Source organism: Argentina silus, assembly GCF_951799395.1.
Source record: "Argentina silus genome assembly, chromosome: Y".
NCBI classification, from domain to species: Eukaryota; Metazoa; Chordata; class Actinopteri; order Argentiniformes; family Argentinidae; genus Argentina; species Argentina silus.
Genome location: NC_139654.1, coordinates 51029202 through 51051140, shown reverse-complemented (window position 1 = coordinate 51051140; position 21939 = coordinate 51029202). Strand labels below are relative to the sequence as shown.

Here is a 21939-nt window from a genome sequence, read left to right as displayed (position 1 = left end):
TTAAGTGTTGAAGTGAAGGTGAATTGAAATTTCAGAAAAATAGTTCTGTTCAGTCCATTATATGTGTCCTACACAATGCAGATAGACTACTTTGAGGTGTATGGCAGTCCATTATTCTGGGGCAATACTATTTCATCAGGTTAATTAGGATATAAGAACAATGACAAACCCTTCTGGGGCAATACTATACCAAATATTATATGGTGATGATTGATATATATTTTTGAAGATAATTAGCATATTGTTTTTGGGTCCTTGATCGCTATTTACCATGTTTAAATGTTAAATAAAGTTTCACTTTGACTTTCACTTATTTTGAATAAATCTACATTTACATTGACCGGAAGTAGGTGGGCGGAGTTCTACTTTTATAGCTCAGAGAACACAGATCCGCTCCCGGTGGTTTTACTACTAGTAACACTAGTCAGTGTGTGCTTTTGTTTTTAAATATATTTCACTTCTGCAAGAATGGAAGATGCCTCAGACACCGGAGGGTCTTCTCGGACAGAGAGAAAAGCGCAGGAAAAGGCTAAAATACTGCAGCGGGAGAACCAAAGAAAGACATTTAAACTGGTGAGAGAATGGAAAGCGCAGGGATGTTATGATTTGGAGTCTTCGTGTGCTAGCAGAGATGATAGGGTTTTTAGTCTGTCATGCTCACTACAGTTAGCTACCGGTATCTGGTCAAGAAAACAAATTGGTGATGTCAACGATGACAGGCGTACATTGTTATATCAAGAGGACGTCCTCGTGGTACGAATACAAATAAAACTGCCAGTCGTATGTAGCGTAGTAGTAGATGGTCAGATATATCTGTTGAAGCTGTTATGTTTGAGCTAGCTAGCTACTTTGTGACTTTCTGATTCAGATTCTGAATGTGATCGACATTGTAGAAATCCGATGCCTATAGTCAGACAAAGTAGTAATAATGATGAGGGTAGCCAAAATCGACTCCACAGGCTTTGGTATATCCCGTGTTCTGATGGATGTGGTTTTCATCGTTTCCGTAGTGTAGTGGTTATCACGTTCGCCTAACACGCGAAAGGTCCCCGGTTCGAGACCGGGCGGAAACAATGTTTTTCCCTTTCACCTTTTGAAGTAACTTGTAACCCGAACGTCGATCGTTCGAATCACGCTGGGGACACTTTTTTGGTGCTAACTGTTGATGCCGTTGTTAATATTAGCTAATTCCTTCCTCAGACAACTAACCCTAAACTTAACCACTCGAAGTTAATACATAACTTTAACCAGTTGAAGTTAATCCCTAAACTTAACCACTGAAGTTAATACATAACTTTAACCAGTCGAAGTTAATGCCTAAACTTAACCACTCGAAGTTAATACCCAACTTTAACCAGTCGAAGTTAATGTCTTAAATTGAACCAGTTGAAGTGAATGGCTAATTCTGCCACCCGAAACGCAAATCGTAATTCATGTAACTCTTACGCAACGTATTTTACGTTTTTGACGTACGTCAAAACAGCTGGTATAACCAGATAATACGATCCCCCAGATCGTATTTCCTGGTCTCCAAAAACGATCCCGCAGAACGTATTAATTTGGAGACTGTGTTGCTATTCCGAATGGCATACTTCCATGCTCTGGAGCACGTAAATAGAATACAGAAGTGGGTTTGGAGTATGCGAGTGCTGTTCCAATACTTGGCAAGCCAAAACGGTGCACAAGAAAAACAAATCGATGGCGGACAGATTGTCCTAAAGCGAGAGTTTGTTTGTTACGCCCTGGGTACACCAACATACAGCTCTGGAAAAAATTAAGAGACCACTGCAAAATTATCAGTTTCTCTGGTTTTACTATTTATAGGTATGTGTTTGAGTTTTATTTTTTAGAATTTTTATTCTATAAACTACTGACAACATTTCTCCCAAATTCCAAATAGAAATACAGTGGAACCTCGAGATACGAATTTAATCCGTTCCGAGACTTCCTTCGTAAATCAAAACATTCGTATCTCAAATTAAAAAAAAAAAGGGTTCGTGTGCAGGCGGCTGCCAGTTCTCGCGCGCGGCTGCCACTTCTCGCGGAAAAAAAAGGATTCGTATCTCAAATTTTCATTCGTATCTCAGAGCACAAATTCTACGAAATTTCAATTCGTAACTCAAAACATTCGTATATTGGGGCATTCGTATCTCGAGGTTCCACTGTATTGTCATTTAGAGCATTTATTTGCAGAAAATGACAACTGGTCAAAATAACAAAAGATGCAGCGTTTTCAGATCTCGAATAATGCAAATATTTGGTGGAATAACCCTGATTTACAATTACAGCTTTCATGTGTCTTGGCATGCTCTCCACCAGTCTTTCACATTGCTGTTGGGTGACTTTATGCCACTCCTGGCACAAAAATTCAAGCAGCTCGGCTTTGTTTGATGGCTTGTGACCATCCATCTTCCTCTTGATCACATTCCAGAGGTTTTCAATGGGGTTCAGGTCCGGAGATTGGGCTGGCCATGACAGGGTCTTGATCTGGTGGTCCACCACCCAAACCTTGATTGACCTGGCTGTGTGGCATGGAGCATTGTCCTTCTGGAAAAACCAATCCTCAGAGTTGGGGAACATTGTCAGAGCAGAAGGAAGCAAGTTTTCTTCCAGGACAACTTACGTGGCTTGATTCATGCGTCCTTCACAAAGACGAATCTGCCCGATTCCAGCCTTGCTGAAGCACCCCCAAATCATCACCGATCCTCCACCAAATTTCACAGTAGGTGCGAGACACCGTGGCTTGTAGGCCTCTCCAGGTCTCCGTCTAACCATTAGACGACCAGGTGTTGGGCAAAGCTGAAATTGAACTTATCAGAGAAGATTACTTTACTCCAGTCCTCTACGTTCCATCCTTATGGTCTTTTGCAAACCTCAGCCTGGCTCTTCTTTGCTTTTCGTTGATGAAGGGCTTTTTTCTAGCTTTGCACAACTTCAGCCCTGCAGCTAGGAGCCTGTTTCGAACCGTCCTCGCCATGCACTTCACCCCAGCAGCCGTTTGCCATTCTTTTTGTTGGTCACTTGATGTCATGCTACGGTTGTTGAGTGACATTTGAATGAGTTGGCGGTCATCCCGGTGAGTGGATAGATGTTTTCGCCCTCTGCCGGTTTGTAGCTTTGTTGTCCCTAATGTCTGCTGCTTGACCTTGTTCTTATGAACCGCTGTCTTTTGAAATTTGAAGGATGGAAGCAACCTGATGCTCACTGTATCCCTCTGCCAGTAAATCCAGAATTGAACCCTTCTTTTCCTCAATCAAAACTCTTTTGGCATGGTCAATAGTTATTTTTTTATTCAAATTACTTTTGAGGTACTACTAGCACTGTTTTTGCCATCCAGCTGGTCCTATTGCAAGACGATAGTGATGACCACAGCAGTGGTTTTTATACTTTTCCTCATAAGATTTGGTTCAGGTGATCACCTAATCAGTACCTCATTAAGTAGAATGAGGTGTGCCTGTATTGGAATTCAACAGACACTGGAATGGAATGGCTGCCATACATGTAGAGATGCTGATTTAAGAAAGATCTGGAGTAGTCTCTTAATTTTTTCCAGAGCTGTATGTATACTGAACCTCCACATATTTTTTTTTTATAAGTAGGGATATAAAGTTCTTATTTCATGTTAATGCAAGTAAGACATTTCCCCCCAATGGTTATTGGTGTCTGGTGCACTGTAGTGGTTGTTGGCCCAATAGCAACAGCAACGATTACTAGGTTAAAGTACAGATTGTGGGGGGCGCTTAGTGGCGTAGCACACTAATGCGCTCACCACATAATTGCAAGGTTCCTGGTTCGATTCCGACCCTCGACCTATCTTGCATGTCATCCCTCCTCTCTCTCCCATCCTTCCTGTCAATCTCTACTGTCTCTATCCCAATAAAGCAGAAATGCCCTAAAAACATATATAAAAAAAAGAAGTACAGATTGTGCTTTTATTTAAGGGTATTTGTGTACATGTTGGTTTCACCATTCAGAAATAAACACTTTTTATACATAGTCCTCCTATTCCACGACACAAAGTAATGGGCCAGATTCATCTAATGTCCAAATTTAGCACGTGTTTTTGATAATCCTTTGCATGCAATAACTGCCTGAAGTCTGCAACCCATTAACCTCACCAGACACCGGGTATATTCTCTGGTTATGTTCTGCCAGGCCTGTACTGCAACCGTCTTCAGTTGTTTTGAGGACGTTTTGCCTTAAGTCTCCTCTTCAGGAAATGAAATGCATGTTCAATTGGATTTAAATCTGAAGATTGACTTGAACTTTCCACTTTTTGGCCCTGGAAAAATTCTGTAGTTGCTCTTGTATGTTTTGGGTCATTGTCTTAATGTATGATGAAGCGCCATCCAATTAATTTTGAACGATTTGCTTGTACTCAAGCAGGCAGGATGTTTCTGTACACTACAGTATATATTCTACTCCTGCCACCAGTAGTTACATCATCAATTAAGACGAAGTTAGCCAGTTCTAGTGGCAGCTATACATGCCCAAACCATAAAACCCCCTCTACCATGTTATTTGTGTTATCTGTCCATAAGACCTTTCCCCCCCAAAAAATCTTGCTTGGCCTACCAGCCCGTTAGCGATTGCTGAGCTCAACAGTGCTTTTTACATTTTTTTTAATGATGTTCCAAACTGTTGATTTTGGCACGCCTACAGTTTTGGCTGTGCTATCATTTCTGTCAGAAATTTCAGCCTCATAATGGCTTCCTTGACCTTCATTTGGTCATCATGTTGACACATCATGTTGACAGACACCAATAGCAGACCTCAAAGGCAAATCCAAAGTCTAGAATCAATACTGGACATTGACAGTTCTCTTTTGCCTGCACAAATGATGTGACAGAACACACCTGACTTACCAGAAACACCTGTCAAGCCAATTGTCTACTTTTGGCGCCCTAAAATAGGGGGACAATGTATAAAAAGTATTTGTATTTCTGAATGGTGAAACCAATATCTACACAAATACCGTAACATAAAAGCTGAGAATTTCTACTGTAACCTTATTAAATCATGATTTAAAATCCACTTTTGGAGTGTAGAGCAAAAAGAAGAAATGTGATGGGACAGCTGCACTGTCCCATTACTTACGCAGTGCACTGTACATGTTAAATCTTATGTTTTTTAAAACATTTGTCAACGGTGAAGGTGAAGAACAAGAATGTGTTGTGATTCCAACAAGCTATAGCAAATGGATTAAACTGTGATGCCTGTATGTTCTGACTCTCTGCTACAAGACACAGTCGGATCCTCTAGCTATGCTGAGGGGTCCTCATAGAGTGTACCGGCTAGGGGTGCTCACATCTCTATCCCCCGTCCTCTATCCAGGTGGCAAAGATTCTGAAGAAGTCTGAGTGTGAGCGGACAGAGGACGAGAATGCAGCACTGCAGCAGCACCAGGACACAATGCAGGAACTGTGCAAAAGACAAGTCCACAGGAATGTACTCAAAAGGAAGCAAGAGGAGGTGAGAGGGGGTGTTTACCAAAGTGTGTACAATTCCTCACGTTTTTTAAAGGAAAGGATCGGTGTAAGAAAATGTATGGAGTTATTTGCTTAACATGACAGGACAAGATTATATGCGCATATACAGTATCATCAAGGGAGCCCAGCCCTCCTGGAGAGATTACCATCCTGTAGGTTTTTGTTCCAAACTGATTGAGCAAACTACAAATTAGCTGCTTAGCAAGACCTTCCAGTCTAGTCTTGAGTCCTTTGCAGACAACCAAGATCATGATGATCATATGCTGGGGAAGAGTACCACCCTTTCAAATCTCAACATGCATTAGAAAAACCCCTACTGATGTTTGATGATTTAGTGGCAGTGCACTTTTGTTGCTCCCATTTTTGTGCAATATTGACGCTCCTTTCAGTTTAAAATGTTTCAGTTTTCAAGCGATATAGCTTATCAGAGGTGGCCTATTAGCTTCTTGCACCCATATTTTGGAAAATCTGTCTGCAAAGACTTACCCCAAACTGAAGATAATTTAAATTTTCTTAAGGACATGACAAGTGTGCAGGGGTACTTTACTGAAAAATAATATTATAATAATAATATATTCCTCATCAGTCCACTGTTATATACCAAAATTATACCAAAATATAATTACTTTTTACTGAAATTAATTAAATTACTACAGATATCCTAATGGCAAGCTTATTTAGCTTACTTACTTACCTGGAAAAGTGATAATCTTGTGAAACAAATTGGCAACCCTGATACTGCAGTTGAAGTCCTCTCTCTCTCTCTCTCTAACCCGCTGTCTGGTGTTGCTGTTGCAGGTGTTTGATGATGCAGAGGAGTTGAGTGGTAAAGTGAAGCGGCTGGCTGAGGCGGTCAGACAGGCTCAACACCTGGTGATATACACTGGAGCTGGTATAAGCACGGTAAGACTGGAGCCCTGCTTCAATACTTCAAGATGGTTACCAAATTTAGCCTTAACTGAGCTGGCTGAGATGTTCTTGTCACATTCCATTCTCCAGTGTGGCTTGGCTCCCAGAGCTGGACCACGCTGGCTATACTGGGATGGCCTAGTTACCAGGTGTTGCTGTAACAGGTGCTGAACAGTGCAAAGTTAGCCATAACAGTATGGTTCCGGTCGGCCTTGTAGTGTATAAAGCCTCAGAGAGAGATGAACTGACCTGATGACGTCTGGATCCAGCTGTGATAAGCTGTACTATATGGGAAAAGAAAGCAGACTGATCTTATACTGGGCCGTACATACTGAAAAGAGCATGGTTTGGGTAGGCACAATTGTATGAAAGAGCCCCTTATACAGTGCCCTCCATAAGTATTGGAAAGAGGAAGCATGTTGTCTTCTTTTAGCTCTATACTCCAACAGTTTGGATTTGAAACCAAATAATGATGTTAAAGTAGAGATTCTCAGCTTTAATTAAATGTTATTTTTTCAGATTGGTTTCACCATTTATAAATTCCAACCCTTTTTATACATAGTCTGGTTCCCTAATTCAGGGAACCAGAAGTATTGGAAAAGTATTGGCTTGGTATTTCTGGTTAGGCAGGTGTATTCTGGCGTGTGTTTGTCATTACCTTTAGAGCTGTCAATGTCCAGTATTGATTCTAGCCTTTACTTTAGTTTTCCTTTGGAGTCTGCTATTGGTGTCTGTCAACATGAAGAACAAAGAGTTGTCACTGGAAGTCAAGGAAGCCATTATTGGACTGAGAAATCAGAAAGCAAATATCATAAACATATAAAAAACCTTAGGCTTGCCAACAATAACAATTTGGAACATCATCCAAAAGAAGAAAAACGCTGGTGAGCTCAGCAATCGCGAACTGCCTGGTAGGCCAAGGAAGACTTCTACAGTGGATGACCAAAGAATGCTCACCATAATTAAGAAAATGACTGTCCCACAGATCAGAAACACTCTCCAAGAGGTAGGCGTGAATGTGTTAGAAACTACCATCCACAGAAGACTTCACCAGCAGAACTACAGAGGCTACACTGCAAGGTGTAAACCACTAGTTAGCAACAGAAACCGGATGGCCAGATTAGTTTTCTAAAGAGCCTGTAGAGTTCTGGGAAAAGGTCTTGTGGACAGATGAGACAAAGATTAACATATACCAGAGTGATGGCAAGTGTAAAGTGTGGAGAAAAAAAGCAACAAAATCCCCAGCATATCACCTCATCTGTGAAATGTGGTGGAGGGTGTGTTATGGCTTGAGCATGTACTGTATGTCCTGCCACTGGAAATGGATCACTTGTCTTCATTGATGTAACTGCTGACGGCAGCAGCTGAATGAATTCTGAACTGTACAGAAACATCTTGTCTGCTGAAGTACAAGCAAATGCTTGTATGCCAATCTCATTGGACGGTGCTTCTTCATTCAGTAAGACAATGACGCCAAACATACTGCCATAGCAACTAGGGAGTTTTTCAGGACCAAAAAGTGTAAAGTTCTAGAGTGGCCAAGTCACTTTCTAGATTTTAATCCAATTGAACATGCATTTAATTTGCTGAAGAGGGTGTGTGAGGCAAAAAGACATCAAACAAATGAAGATGGCTGCAGTGCAGGCCTGGCAGAGCATCACCAGAGTATGTACCCAGTGTCTGGTGGGGTCAATAGGTCACAGACTTCAGGCAGTTATTGCATGCAAAGGATTGTCCCCCAAATACTAAACATGAGTGCTTTATTTGGACAGCATTATATTTTTTTGGAGCCCTAAAATAGGGGGAGTTTAAAAAATGTTATACTTTCAGATTGGTTTCACCATTTAGAAAGAAACATTGAATTAAAGCTGAAAATCTGTACTTGGACTCCAGAGTGATTTTTAAGCTAAAAGAATACTTTTCAGTACTTATGGAGGGCACTCTGAAGTTATGCTGGATCTTAGATCGACCAGGGAGCGTTTACTAGAGGTTGTTTACTAACTAACTATGTAAATCTGACTCCGATTACTAAATGTGATAGATTGGCTCTCTACTTCCGTAACTAGCCGAATATAATGAGTCTGAGGTTCATAGACGGGACACCCTTTAACGTTATGGCCTTAACGAGGGTACCTCACTAGAGTCTTTCAATGTCTTGTCTTTGCCAACATTTAAATAACTAGATCAAGTAAGAGTCATTTCCTGTCATGAGCTAGATGTACTTCGGAAATGTCCTTGTAAACCTTGGTATACAACTCAACGAGAGAACACAAAGTAATTTCTATGCTAAACCTCGTCAAACATATTGCTTGCTGAGATTCTAGCAGATTATCCTAGCACACAGAACGATCTGTAGCGTTTTCGGACAAATGAGAAAAGTGTTGTCAGATTTGAGGAGATTTATTTTAGACAAACAATTCAAGTGATACAACAAAGAAAGTGGCTGGAAATGTGTTTATTTGGTTTTACTACAAAGCATTAAGTTTGGTGCCAATCCAGCACATACAATGCAGTTTCCGCACCATAGTGTGAAGAATAGTGGTAGCTGCATCAAGTTATGGGTATGTTTGTCACCGGCAGGGACTGGGGAGTTTGTCAGGATCAAGAGAAAATTATGAAATTTGCTCAGTTTTGAGTTGGTAGTGACATCCTAATCTACACAGTATGTAATTGATTCCAATGCAAATCAGAGACCCTATAAAATATTATAAATATTATTTCCAAAATTACATGAACTATTATCCTTGCATTAAGATGGATTCAATTCAAGTTATTGAGTGATTTGTTGATGACTTTTGCATTTTAGCCAATTTTAAAAGTGTCATAGCAAAGGGTCTGAATACTTATGTACATGAGGTATTTCTGTATTTGAATTTGAATAAATTTACTGAAATTTCTAAAAACCTGTTTTCGCTTTGTCATTCTGGGGTATTGTGTGTGGATTGAAGGGACATTCTTTTAATTTAATCCATTTTAAATTGAGTCTATAACACAACCAAATGTGGAAAAGTGAAGGGGTCTGAATACTTTCCGAAGGCACTGTGTATCCCAATTACTTATTGTAATGAACTGATTGACCATTTGGCTGAATCTCTGTGGAACGTTATAAAAGATACACATAAAAATACTGGATAGAAACATCACAAAATAATGAAAATGACATCAGAATACTAGTCATAAAACACACGTTAAGATACACCTAGCAGACCTTCAAATGTCATAAGAGAAAAAGGTTTGTTGATTTAATTGCCGACAGGATGTCTGCTCAGAGTCCCCATTCTTCTGTGACCCAATGAACTCAAAACAAAGTTGATCAAGGCGTTCCCTTTGGCTCATAAACGCAGAGTGTAATTCACATGTAAAAACATGTAAATAGGTCACAATTTTAGCCAACAGCTGTTCAGCATAGTCATCATATTTTCAGACCAGTTTAATTATTAGCCTGTCTTCAAATTCATCTACAACTCCATAATGCACCCTATGCCTTAATTCCTCCCTCCCTTCCTTGGGGTAACCACTGAATCATTTTGTAATGTGCTGTATTTCAGGCAGCATCCATCCCAGACTACAGAGGACCCAATGGGGTTTGGACACAGCTGCAGAAAGGCCGGACAGTCAGGTGAGCTTGAATGATCATTTGCAGCAGTAGCAGTGTGGAAAAGAAATGTAGGTGTATGTGTGGAGCCTAAGGTTGGCAGTTACAATAAGATGGATTGGCAGGGAAGTCTGGCTTTGTATAGTTCATAACAAAGCATACTGTAATATTAATAAATAATTAATCAAATGAGGCGAGAGATCTGTTTTTTTGCAGGTCTGGGGAATTGTCGATTAGTAGATCTGGGCGGAGCGATGGGAGAATGTGCTCGCAATGTCATTGGATGTTACAAGCCAAGAACCCTCCTCCCACATGCCTGTAGAATGGTTGTTTGTTGTTATGTCCGTTGTCTATGCTAGTTTGCAACATTAAAGAAAATGGAAGATTTTTGCTCTGCCCAAGCAAGGTATTTGGTTGGTTTAATGTGTGGGATGAGGGGGTCACTCATTTCAAACAGGTTTCCACCCCTTTGTAGCTCCTTCCTGCAAAGGAATTCCCCAGGCTTAACAAAGTCCCCCAGTCTCAACAAGGTTATGTTATCGGTTACAGCAAAATGACACTTAGTATTCAAATATTCCTAACGAGTCACTCCACTTTTTTTCACTCACAATTCATTTGTCTTAATGAGTTTACAATGGTCATTTGGCCCATCGGGGAAAGGGATCGCCAGGAAGGGGGCAGATTTGTTTTCCCCCCCTTCAGATGTATGAGCTCAATTGGGAGGTTTACATTTACATTTATGGCATTTAGCAGATGCCTTTATCCAAAGCGACTTACAACAAATGCATTTGTTTAAGTTAGTGAATCATCTATCCATCAGTCATCATAAGTAAAAGTAATTTTCTCAGACCAGGGGCCATAGGCAGTCACAATGCTAGAAGAAGGAAAAATTCCTAACAGGAGAGAAACTTGTACAGGGGGGTAGTGGGGGTGAAGAGGTCTTTAGGAGGGGACTGTTAAGATGTAGCCTGAAGAGATGGGTCTTCAATTTACGGCGGAAGATTGGTAATGACTGCAGTCATGACAGCACTGGGAAGCTCATCCACCAGCGGGGCGCCAGGACAGTGAAAAGCCGTGACTGAGTAGTGCGGCTGCTGCATGGCGGTGCCAGGCGGCCAGCCGAGGTGGAAGAGCAGAGTGATCAGGCAGAGGTTTGGGGGCTGATCATTGCTTGCAAGTAGGGATGGGCTGTTCCCTTTGCCACCCGGTAGGCGAGCACCAGGGTCTTGAATCTGATGCGAGCAGCTATCGGGAGCCAGTGAAGGGTGCAGAGGAGGGGGGTGACATGGGAGAATTTGGGGAGATTGAACACCAGACGGGCAGCAGCATTCTGGATGAGCTGCAGAGGTCTGATGGCAAAGGCGGGAAGCCTGGCCAAGAGTGCGTTGCAGTAGTCAAGGTGGGAGATCAGTGCCTGGACCAAGAGTTGTGCTGCTTTTCTTGTGAGGAATGGATATATCCTTCGGATGTTGTAGAGGAAGAATCTACAGGAGCGTGCTGTCGCTGTGATGTTCGCCACACAGGATAAGTGGTTGTCAAGGATCACCCCAAGGTTCTTGGCTTTATGGGAGGAGGTCACAGTTGAGTTCTCTACTGTGATGGAGAAGTCTTGGAGAAGGCAGGCTTTCCCTGGGAGGAAGAGCAGCTCAGTCTTGTTAAGGTTGAGCTTGAGGTGGTGGGCTGACATCCAAGCAGAAATGTCTGCAAGACATGCAGAGACACGTGAGTCAGAAGGGGGGAAAGAGAGAAAGAGTTGAGTGTCATACGCATAGCTGTGGTAGGAGAAACCATGTGAGGAAATTACCGAGCCAAGAGACTTGGAACAGAGGGAGAACAGTAAGGGCCCTAGGACAGAGCTCTGGGGGACTAGAGTGGTGAGGGTTTGTGGAGAGGACAGCGATCCTCTCCACGTCACCTTGTAAGAGTGATGGGCCAGGTAAGATGCAAACCAGGAGCAGAGATGCCGAGCCAGAGATGCCCAATTCTGAGAGGGTGAAGAGAAGGATCGGGTGGTTTACTGTGTCGAATGCAGCGGACAGGTCCAGAAGAATGAGAACAGAGGAGAGGGAGGAAGCTCGAGCAGAGTGGAGCGCCTCTGTGACAGCAAGGAGAGCAGTCTCAGTAGAGTGCCTAGCCTTAAAGTCGGATTGGTGAGGGTCAGGGAGGTTGTTCTGAAGGAGGTAGTGAGACAGCATGTTCAAGGGTTTTAGATAAGAAGAAGGGATACCGGTCTGTAGTTATGGACAGCAGAGGCTTGACTCTGGCTGTCTTAAAGGCCGCTGGGACAGATCCTGTGGATAGAGAGGAATTGATTAAGTTGGTAAGGAACAGAAGGAAGGAGGTCTTTGGAGATGGATTGGAGAAAGGGGGAGGGGATAGGATTGAGAGGGCAGGTGGTTTCCCACTTGGATGTGACCAGTTTTAGAACATCATCAGGGGAGAGGGGGGAAAAATCTGATAAAACAGAGACTGGGTGTAGCACAGTGGGTTTAGGAGACGAAGTAGCAGTGTTGGTGAGAGGTAGAGGAAAAGAGTTGCTAATGTCATCACTGATTATGCTGCTTGTACTCTCTGTCTCCCTCTCTCTCTCTAACTCTTTCTCTCCCCATCTCTCTCACTCTTCGATGGACTCTCTCTGTAACAGTTCATCAGACCTGAGTGAGGCAGAACCTACGCTAACACACATGTGCATCAGGATGCTACACAAGGAGAAGCTGGTTAGTAAGCATTCATTCTGCTGTGAGGGATTCCCTTGGCCTGTATGTGTGTGCGTCTTGATGGTGGATTGGCCACCTGATTTTGGAACCCTTTTCTGAAGCCATCAGATCAAATACACTGATTACTGGTATACAGACTAAATATAGAACACACATATTTCACTGACAAGGTGGTATGCTGTGGATATTGGGCAGTTGTCATAGTTTGGCTTTAAAGGGATAGTTCACCCAAATGACAATCACATCTTTGGTTCCTTACCCTGAAATTAGTATATGGACAAGGACAAACTGCAATCTGACAAGGACAAACACAAGAACAAGGTTCTGTTTATCTAGGCACTGTAACTAATGTCTTATTGTGCAAATCAATTTGAATTGAAAGCATGTTTGAAATGTCATACCCAAATCATCTATCATTCTCTGAAGAGACTCAATTATTTGATTTTAAATGATTTTGCCCAGATAAACAGAACCAAAGTGTGGATTGAAGTCTGTGTCCATAGACTCCTTTCAGTGTAAGGAACCAAATATCCCTTTAAGCCGGGTATAAGAAAGATCAGGGATGAATGACTTGGGCTCATACATTGAAACATACATTGAGACATTTGTACCTATGGCCTGGATTTCTAATGGCCTTGATCTTATTTTTATTACCAGCATGTCAATTTCCATGACAAATAAGTATGGTGATAAAGGGCAGCCTTGTGTTACACCCTAGACAGTATCATATAATCTGAAAAGTAACCATTACTTTTTCACCTTACACAGTTTACCAAAGTTGAAAAAATCTAGACCTTTGTAAATAAAATATAGTCTAACTTTATCAAAGGCCTTTTTAAAGTTTGCTATAAAGAATCATCTGGCATTTCTTATGGTTCATAGTGCTCTATAATTTCAAGAAATTGTCTTCTATTATCCCCTATATATTGCCCTGTAAAAAGCTCTGATCATGGTTTACAATATCAGACTTGTTTGTTTGTATATGCAGGTGCAGCATGTGGTGTCTCAGAACTGTGATGGGCTCCACCTGCGTAGTGGCCTTCCTAGAGAGGCCCTCTCTGAGCTGCATGGGAATATGTTCATTGAGGTTGGTCACATGTGTGCCCACACACACAGACTCAAACAAACATACCATAAGCACCTATATCACCCTCTTCCTCACCTTCACCAGTCCACAGCCCAAAACCAAACCCACTAACGAGAACCAAGTCACCTGTAACATATCTCTGGAGTCTCCTAAACGATTTATAATGACTTAAAGCATTTTGTGGTTACAGGTGTGTACTTCATGCACCCCAGTGAGGGAATACGTTCGTTGTTTTGACGTGACGGAGCGCACAGGGCTGCATCGGCACGGGACGGGGAGGTGGTGCGCCCACTGCGAAGGCCAGCTCAGGGACACCATCGTGCATTTTGGGGAGAGGGGGACCCTGGAGCAGCCCCTCAACTGGAGGGGGGCGGCAGAGGCAGCAGAGAGGGCCGATGTGATCCTTTGCCTGGGCTCCAGTCTGAAGGTACTGCACATCGCTAACATGAAAACCACTTTATGTGGAACAGGTGTCATGCTGCTGAGAAACAGTATTGCTTCCTCACTTACAAGCTAATTCTTACGGTATGATTTTTGGAGACAGGAGGCAGTGTTATTATTGCTAGCACAAGAGAATCTGAGTGGTAGCTAATTATGTTTAATACAAGTACATGACAATAGTTATTTGGCTGGCTAATTTGGTTAACCTTTGCAAGCTCCTAATGCAGCTTTTGTCTCTAAAATATGAGATGTCTACAGTTATGTTTACATTCTGCAGTTTATGACAGGTGGGCTTTCATGGCATATTTGTTGCAATGATTTTAGATGGGAGCCATCCCACTTCCTCTATAAATTCAGCCTATATAATGAATGACTAGCTAGACTGATCCTAGGCTTGAATTCCTTCAGGTGCTGAAGAAATATCCCTGTCTTTGGTGCATGAACAGACAAGCCAGCAAGAGACCCAAACTCTACATCGTCAACTTACAGGTACAGCTACTATTAACTTGTGAATTAATTAAACTTGATTTTATATTGGTGAGTTTCCTGGACCTAAATTAAGCCTAATATTAGTCTATAAAGCATCTTCAATGGAGAGTCTCCATTAAACGTGCGATTTGGTCTAGGACAGGGAAACCACCCCATCATGTTATGTATTCGTTTTCACTGATTGTTATTTGCAGTAGTTAGTGTTGGCATGACGATGACCCTGAGGGCACACCTGCAAAAGAGCCCTTGGTCTCAGTGTGTTTTCCCTGGAAAATAAAGGTTAAATCAATGATTTGTTGACATCATGATTACATTAAACAATGCTTGCTTTAGTGGACACCCAAAGATGAGCCTGCCACTCTGAAGATCCATGGGAAGTGTGACGATGTGATGCGTCTTCTGCTGGAGGATTTGAACATTCCGATCCCTGCATACCTCAAGTAAGAACAGCCTCAAATCCACATTGGCTGACATTCCCCCTCTTTAATTCCCCTATTACAGATCTAATGGGTCTGGATAATTGTTTTATTGCAGAAACTGTATGGCACTATTGATTATACCCACTCAGTTGTCTCAGATTAGTGAAGGAGAGTGAATAAGTGATCTTCTGCCCAGAGGCAAATAACAAGGAAAAGCATGTATGAACAATCTGGATGTTCCAGTGGCCTTACCCACTTTTTTCTGCTACTATAGTGCCCTCCAGTATTGGAAAAACAAAGCATTTTGTCTTCTTTTAGCTCTATACTCCAACAGTTTGGATTTGAAATCAAACAATTACTATGGGGTTAAAGTAGAGATTCTCAGCTATAAATCTATGTTTTTTCTTTTTACTTTCTAAATGGTGAATTTGGTTTCACCATTTAGAAAGTAAAACAATTGTTTAAACCTATTTCAGGGCTCCAAAAGTATTGGAAAAATCATAAAATGTCCAAATTAACCACTCATGATTAGTATGTGGTCGACAATCTTTGCATGTAATAACTGCCTGAAGTGATGCTCTGCCAGGCCTGTACTGCAGCCATCTTCAGTTTGTTTTGAGGTCTTTTTGCCTTCAGTTCCCTCTTCAGCAAATAACATGCATGTTCAACTGAATTTAAATTTGAAGATTGACTTGGACAGTCAAGAACTTTACACTTTTTGGCCCTGAAAAACTAAAAACCTAGTTGCTTTGGCAGTATGTTGGGGTCATTGTCTTGCTGTATGATGAAGCGCCGTCCAATGAGATTGGAAGCATTTGCTTGTACTTCAGCAGACAAAATGTTTCTGTACACCTCAGAATTCATTCTGCTGCTGCTGTCAGCAGTTATCACCAATGAAGACAAGTGAGCCAGTTCCTGTGGCAGCCATACAATGCCCAAGCCATAACACACACCACCATATTTCACAGATGAGGTGGTATGCTGGGGATTTGGGGCAGTTGCTTTTTTTCTCCACGCTTTACGTTTGCTGTTGTACATGGTTAATCTTTGTTTCATCTGTCCAGAACTTTGCAGGCTCTTTTTAGGTACTTTTTACCAAACTGTAATTTGGCCATCCGGTTTCTGTTGCTAATTGGTGGTTTACACCTTGCAGTGTTCTGAATTATGGTGAGCATTCTGTGGTCATCCACTATAGAAGTCTTCCTTGGCCTACCAGGCCGTTTGCGATTGCTGAGCTCACCAGTTTCAGAACTATTGTTCCAAACTGTTATTGTTGACACGCCTAAGGTTTTGGATATGTTTATGATAGTTTCTTTCTGATTTCTCAGCCCAATAATGGCTACCTTGACTTGCAGTGACAACTTTTGGGCTTCATGTTGACAGACACCAATAGCAGACTCCAAAGGAAAATGTAAAGGCAAGAATCAATACTAGACATTGACAGCGCTCTTATGCCTGCACAAATGATGTGACCGAACACACCTGACCAACCAGAAACACCTTCTAATTTCTAAATAGTGAAACCAAGCAAGCATTTAATTAAAGCTAATGATCTCTACTTTAACCTCATAGTAATTGTTTGAATTCAAACAAACTGGTATAGAGCTAAATAAGACAAAATGCTTTCTCTTTCCAATACTTATAGAGGGAACTGTATATGTAGGATCATATCATGGAATGAAATGCAGCCCGAGTGATTTTCACTGAGACTGAGTGAGTTAAGCTGATTGTTTAATTCCTTTATATTATTCATTATTATTTGTTTTCCAGGACAGAGGATCCTATTATGTGTTTAGCCACTCCGTTGAAGCCAGACGAGGAGGACAGTCACAGCCGTAAGATGATAGCTCTGCCTGCTGGTCAGGAGGACTGCTTGTTGGACTCACAGGGACAGGCTGGTGGAACGATGGTACAAGGAGGTTGGTTTGGACGAGGCTGCACTAAAGGAAGGAAGAAAAAGAAGGTGGCATAGCCAGTTTCCTCAAATTGTGTTTTTTCTTCATCTTTTTTTATACAGGGGAGACTTTACTGAGACCCGAGTCTCTTTTACAGAAGAGCCCAGTAAGAAGGTAGATGGGGATAAAAGAAACATACAGACAGACACAATCACCCAATATTTCAAGGAAATAAAGCAGAGGGGGAAAAAGGGAAATCTACAAATGAATGGTGGATGGTGCCTTTGGACCATGGCTTTAAGGTGCAATCTGTAATTCAAACAACAAAGTGAGCTCCCCGCCACTTGTTTTGGTAAACAGCTGAGGGATGGGGCTGGAGAAACGTAAAGACTCTCAATTTCATAGACAGAGCTATGGATGCAAGGACTGACCATCCATGAGATGATAGATGATTGTTTTAACCATGTTTGAAGATATACAGTGTTTTATAAACAATGGAGTAAAACAATACAATGGGCTTATGGTTTGGGTTCTGATGGGGTAGACAGTTGATCTAAGGGCAAGAGGAATTCATTAAGTTATATTCTTCAAGAATCAATGGAAGAATCATTAATTTCAAAGTCAAAAAATTACAAATTGCCCCACAATCCATAATTCGCTAAACTGTTTTTTGATATACATTTATGATATACCCATTGAATCTTCAAGAATATTACTGATAGATGCCTCATGAGCTGTATTACTATTACTATCTAAAACAAACATGTAAACAAACACTGCAACTTAAAAATGTTTAAAACTCCCAAATTGATGTCACAGACGGTCAGTCCTTGCATCCAGAGCTCTGTCTATGAATTTGAGAGTTATAACATTTCTCCAACCCCATCCCTCAGCTTTATATGGCAGGACTGATGTTTGATGGTTTTTGAATTGCGGATTGTGGCTTCTTTCTTGAGTTGGAGACTTTGCTTTTATTTACATGGTGAGCCACAAGACGAGTCTAGCAGGTTGGTTGGTCTCAGTGACGTTTGGGAACCACTGGTACAGAAGAATGTATGTCCTAGACACACACCAGTAAGGTTCCCTGAGACTTCCCTGAGAAGTATTGTGTTGCAAAGACTCAGGTATTATCATTTTGTAGTAATTTAAATTGCACAACAGCCCTCAAAACTCGGTTGTTTGACATCTATAAGGAAATAGTTTGAGGTAACCTGTCATCAACAAGCATCATCAGCTGTGCTGCTAAAACCCTAAACCCTCCTATTAGGGTTGGGCGGTATACATTTCTTTTATTCTTTATACCGTCCTCAAATTTTACCTGGGCATACAGGATTACCGAAAATAAAAGAAAGTATAACTTTGCAGGGGGCTGGCGGGAGCCATCTTTGCTCCATATATTTCAATCTACATTGAAAAACTGAATTATTTGTGTGGTGACTGCTATACTATATGACATTTAGCCCAAACAATAATTTAAACTTTACATCCCGACCACAGCTTGACAAACTAAACTCAACAGTTGGATAGCATTATATGATAGCTTAATAAGAAGCATCACACACTGCATTCGTAATAATAACTTGTCTCGTCTCATATAGCCTATAGGCTATCATTTGTCTATAAAATATTAATTTAGTTACCGTTATGAAACTGCTCTGGGAGGCCTATTACGCTTGCTTCTTTTTGAGCTCTCTCTTTCGGGGCCAGCTGTGAGAGAAGGTGGCGGTAATTGTACGGCAGACTCAGAGGGTCTGTTGCCCCTGGTCCTGCACTTTGTCACTGCCAGATTGAGGTTGTGCCCAAAACAGTTGAGCCATGGCCAATTCAGGCCCTGATGGCGGCTGCATTGTTAGCAGCATTGTCAGTCCTTATGGTCGAGAGCTTATTCGCATCCAAGTGCATCAACAATGTTGTCTGTCGTGTGGTTTTCTGGGAAATAGCTAGTCTGTAGCCATTTTGACTGTAGTTTCCAGTCGGGTGTGACAGAGTGGACGGTTAACAACATGTATGGCGTCATGTTAACTGACGACCACATATCCGTTGGCAGCGAATAGCAGTTTGAACCCGACAGCAGCACTTGATACAGACATATCTCATCCGTGCAGCTGTTAATGGGTGTTTCAGTTTGAGTGTAGATTAGTTCCCATTAGTGTTCCAATCTCTGGCTGTCATCTTTTTCATGCAAATCATGCAAATAACCTCGTCCTAATCTGCAGGCTCTCCTTTATCGTCGGGTCGGAACCTGAAATGCTGCTATAAAGGGACCAAGTCATTAGCATAACATTTTCAAATCCCACGGGATACCGTATTACTGTTATACCCCAACCCTACCTCCTATCATTTTAAAACTACATTTATGCCATTATAATAAAGCACAACACCATGTTTTCAGCATTGTTAACCCTGAGTTTGTGGGCCAGACAAATCTCAATTACAGATATGTTGTGTTTTACTGGTGCCACACACAGGATGATGCTAAATGTCAACCACTTCTCTAGATTGGGGGAAGAATATTAGCTGGAGAGAAGACATTGTGATTTTGCATAGGCCAAATGCATAGATTGTTGCATGGCCTCCTAGAGTATATGGAATATCGACTAGGGCATGTTCAGGGTACTACTACTTAACAAGTGACAATTCAGTCAGGACACTTAAGTAGGTTTAATTATTATTCAATGAAAATGGGAATACATTTAAGTTTTGCGTAATTGGATGGCTCCGCTGTGTACAGCTCCTTGCCTGGAGTTTAACAACATAAAATATCATATGGCAGGAAGCCCATGACTTATCAACCCCCCTGTAGGCTAAATACAGAGCGACCCGAGTGGGTGGAGACTGGAGTGTATTCCTTTCATAGCCAGTGGCGCCACACTGTTTAACCGTGGTGGGGTGTTACATAACATGGCTGCTTTTAAGTCCCGTTGTACTTAAAGTGTCCTGCCTGAACCTAGCAAGCTTCATTACTCCGGCTGCCTTTTTCCAATGTTACTGAAACTTTTTGCTGTTTTCTCTCCATGATTTAATACCATTGCCTGGTTTAGTTCCCTAATTGAATGGATTCTAAGATATTTCTTATCCCTTATTGTAACCCATTGATGTATCAGGTGTGGGAACCCTGCTTGGAGAAAACATGAATGATGTTGAGCCAGTGTTATTGCCATTTGTTTACCCAGCATTATTAAAGCTGTATCTTTACAATTACATTTTGTATCATCTCTGTATTTTACAATATTTTTCACTGTGAGGTATACAATGTCAACCTTCCCTTTAATTGGTTTCTGTTGTGCAGTTACAATAAAGTTAATCTTTGAGTCTATGCAATATTTGTCTGCTATTGTTGCTTTGTTTCTTTCGATTGGTGTTTAGCCAAAAAAAAGCTTTTTTGATTTACATCTCATGCACATTAAACCACCTACAGTATGTGTCCTGTGGATTAACTCTCCTCACCTCCTCAATACTCATGGGAAGAGAAGATCTGAAGTTCCTCCCCTCTGTCTTTCTCCTTCAATGCGTTTTGAGGAAAGGAGAGAGGATGCAAGCAATCAAGGAAATCCTTTTGAGATTCGGCCAGAGCAAAAGAGGATGCATATAGACCCTCTTTGGCAAGTCAACTCAAATTCCATTAAAGAGAGTTTGCTCTTTGACTCCTTATCAGGGTTCCCATGTGTCCTGGAAAATCCAAGAAAATGTTTCCATACCTGGAAAACACATGGTAAATGAGAAATAAAATAAAATGTTCTGGAAATCTTTGGAGGGTCAGGGAAAAAAATCATATAAGATCACAAATAGTCTTAATTGTTTTTCTCTGCCATAATAACTAGATCGAATAAGTAGCTGCATTAATTAGAAGTGTGTTTGGGCATAGCAGAGATTGTATTTATTAGACATATGCCACTCCCTTGATTTTCTTTAGCAACTATTGTTCTTCAACATTATTATTCAAATTCTTCCACCTGATACTCCTACAACTTTTAAGCTATTCACACCATTCCAACTTTAAAATGTGCAGAGAGGTCTAACTTGTGTTGCTATGACTTTTATTTTTGATACCTACAGTATTAAACTTTTTAAACCTTACAAACTTGAAAGTGCACTTTTTTTGAACCACTGCCGATCTTACACCTTTTAAGCTATTAACACCATTTCAACTGTAAAATATGCCCAAAACTCCAAATTGTTAAGTCTGATAGAAGTTTTTTGATACCTATTCAACTTTTGAAACGATTAAGCTAACTCCAAAACCTCTCATCCAGTTAACATGGTGGAATGTTGCTTTAGGCCAACATTCTGAGAGCCCCATTGTTACTGCAACTGCTATGGAACTTTCACAACTCTTGAATACAAACAACAAGAGACCTGCAGAACACATTCTTAGAATGATTGCACAACAATGCACTCTCTTGGCTTCCAGTTCTACCCCACTGACACCACTCTCAACCACTTAACCAACCAACTATATTAATCTCAACCACTCAACCCACTACATTGAACTACCCCAGGCTTATCCTATCTATCTCTCTATCTATCTATGACCTTCTAACATACTATCTATCTAACCTTCTATCTTTCTAACCTTCTATCTATCTAAACCTCCAACTACTATGGTCAATTTTGGTAATGTACAAAAATATGCTAGCATGTCAAAGAATGTGTTACATAATCATAAGGATGCCAAAGAATGTACTACATAAATCATAAGGTGAGTGTAGATCCTGTGATAGAAAACGTGTTAGATTAGTACCTAATAGATTGTAGGAAAAGTTAACTTAGAATACAGTACTGTATTTTCACTGAACTGTTGTACTGCTGTAATTTTCCATTTCCAACAACAGTAAGCACTCAAGGTCTCCTTAATACATTTTTGAAGACTGTCCAACCAAAACAAGATACTGTCCAAC

General features: G+C 41.2%; 1 protein-coding gene across 1 annotated transcript; it reads left to right on the top strand.

Moving 5' to 3' along the window:
* The first annotated feature begins 463 nt into the window (after positions 1 to 463).
* On the top strand, positions 464 to 20364 carry sirt7 (sirtuin 7). Its single transcript, XM_083696668.1, has 10 exons — positions 464 to 573; positions 5335 to 5472; positions 6288 to 6392; positions 9947 to 10017; positions 12638 to 12710; positions 13699 to 13797; positions 13988 to 14224; positions 14647 to 14727; positions 15061 to 15167; positions 16917 to 20364. Exons 1-10 carry the CDS (start codon positions 469 to 471, stop codon positions 17116 to 17118), a joined length of 1218 nt encoding a protein of 405 aa, XP_083552794.1. The 5' UTR covers positions 464 to 468; the 3' UTR covers positions 17119 to 20364.
* Positions 20365 to 21939: the final 1575 nt, after the last annotated feature.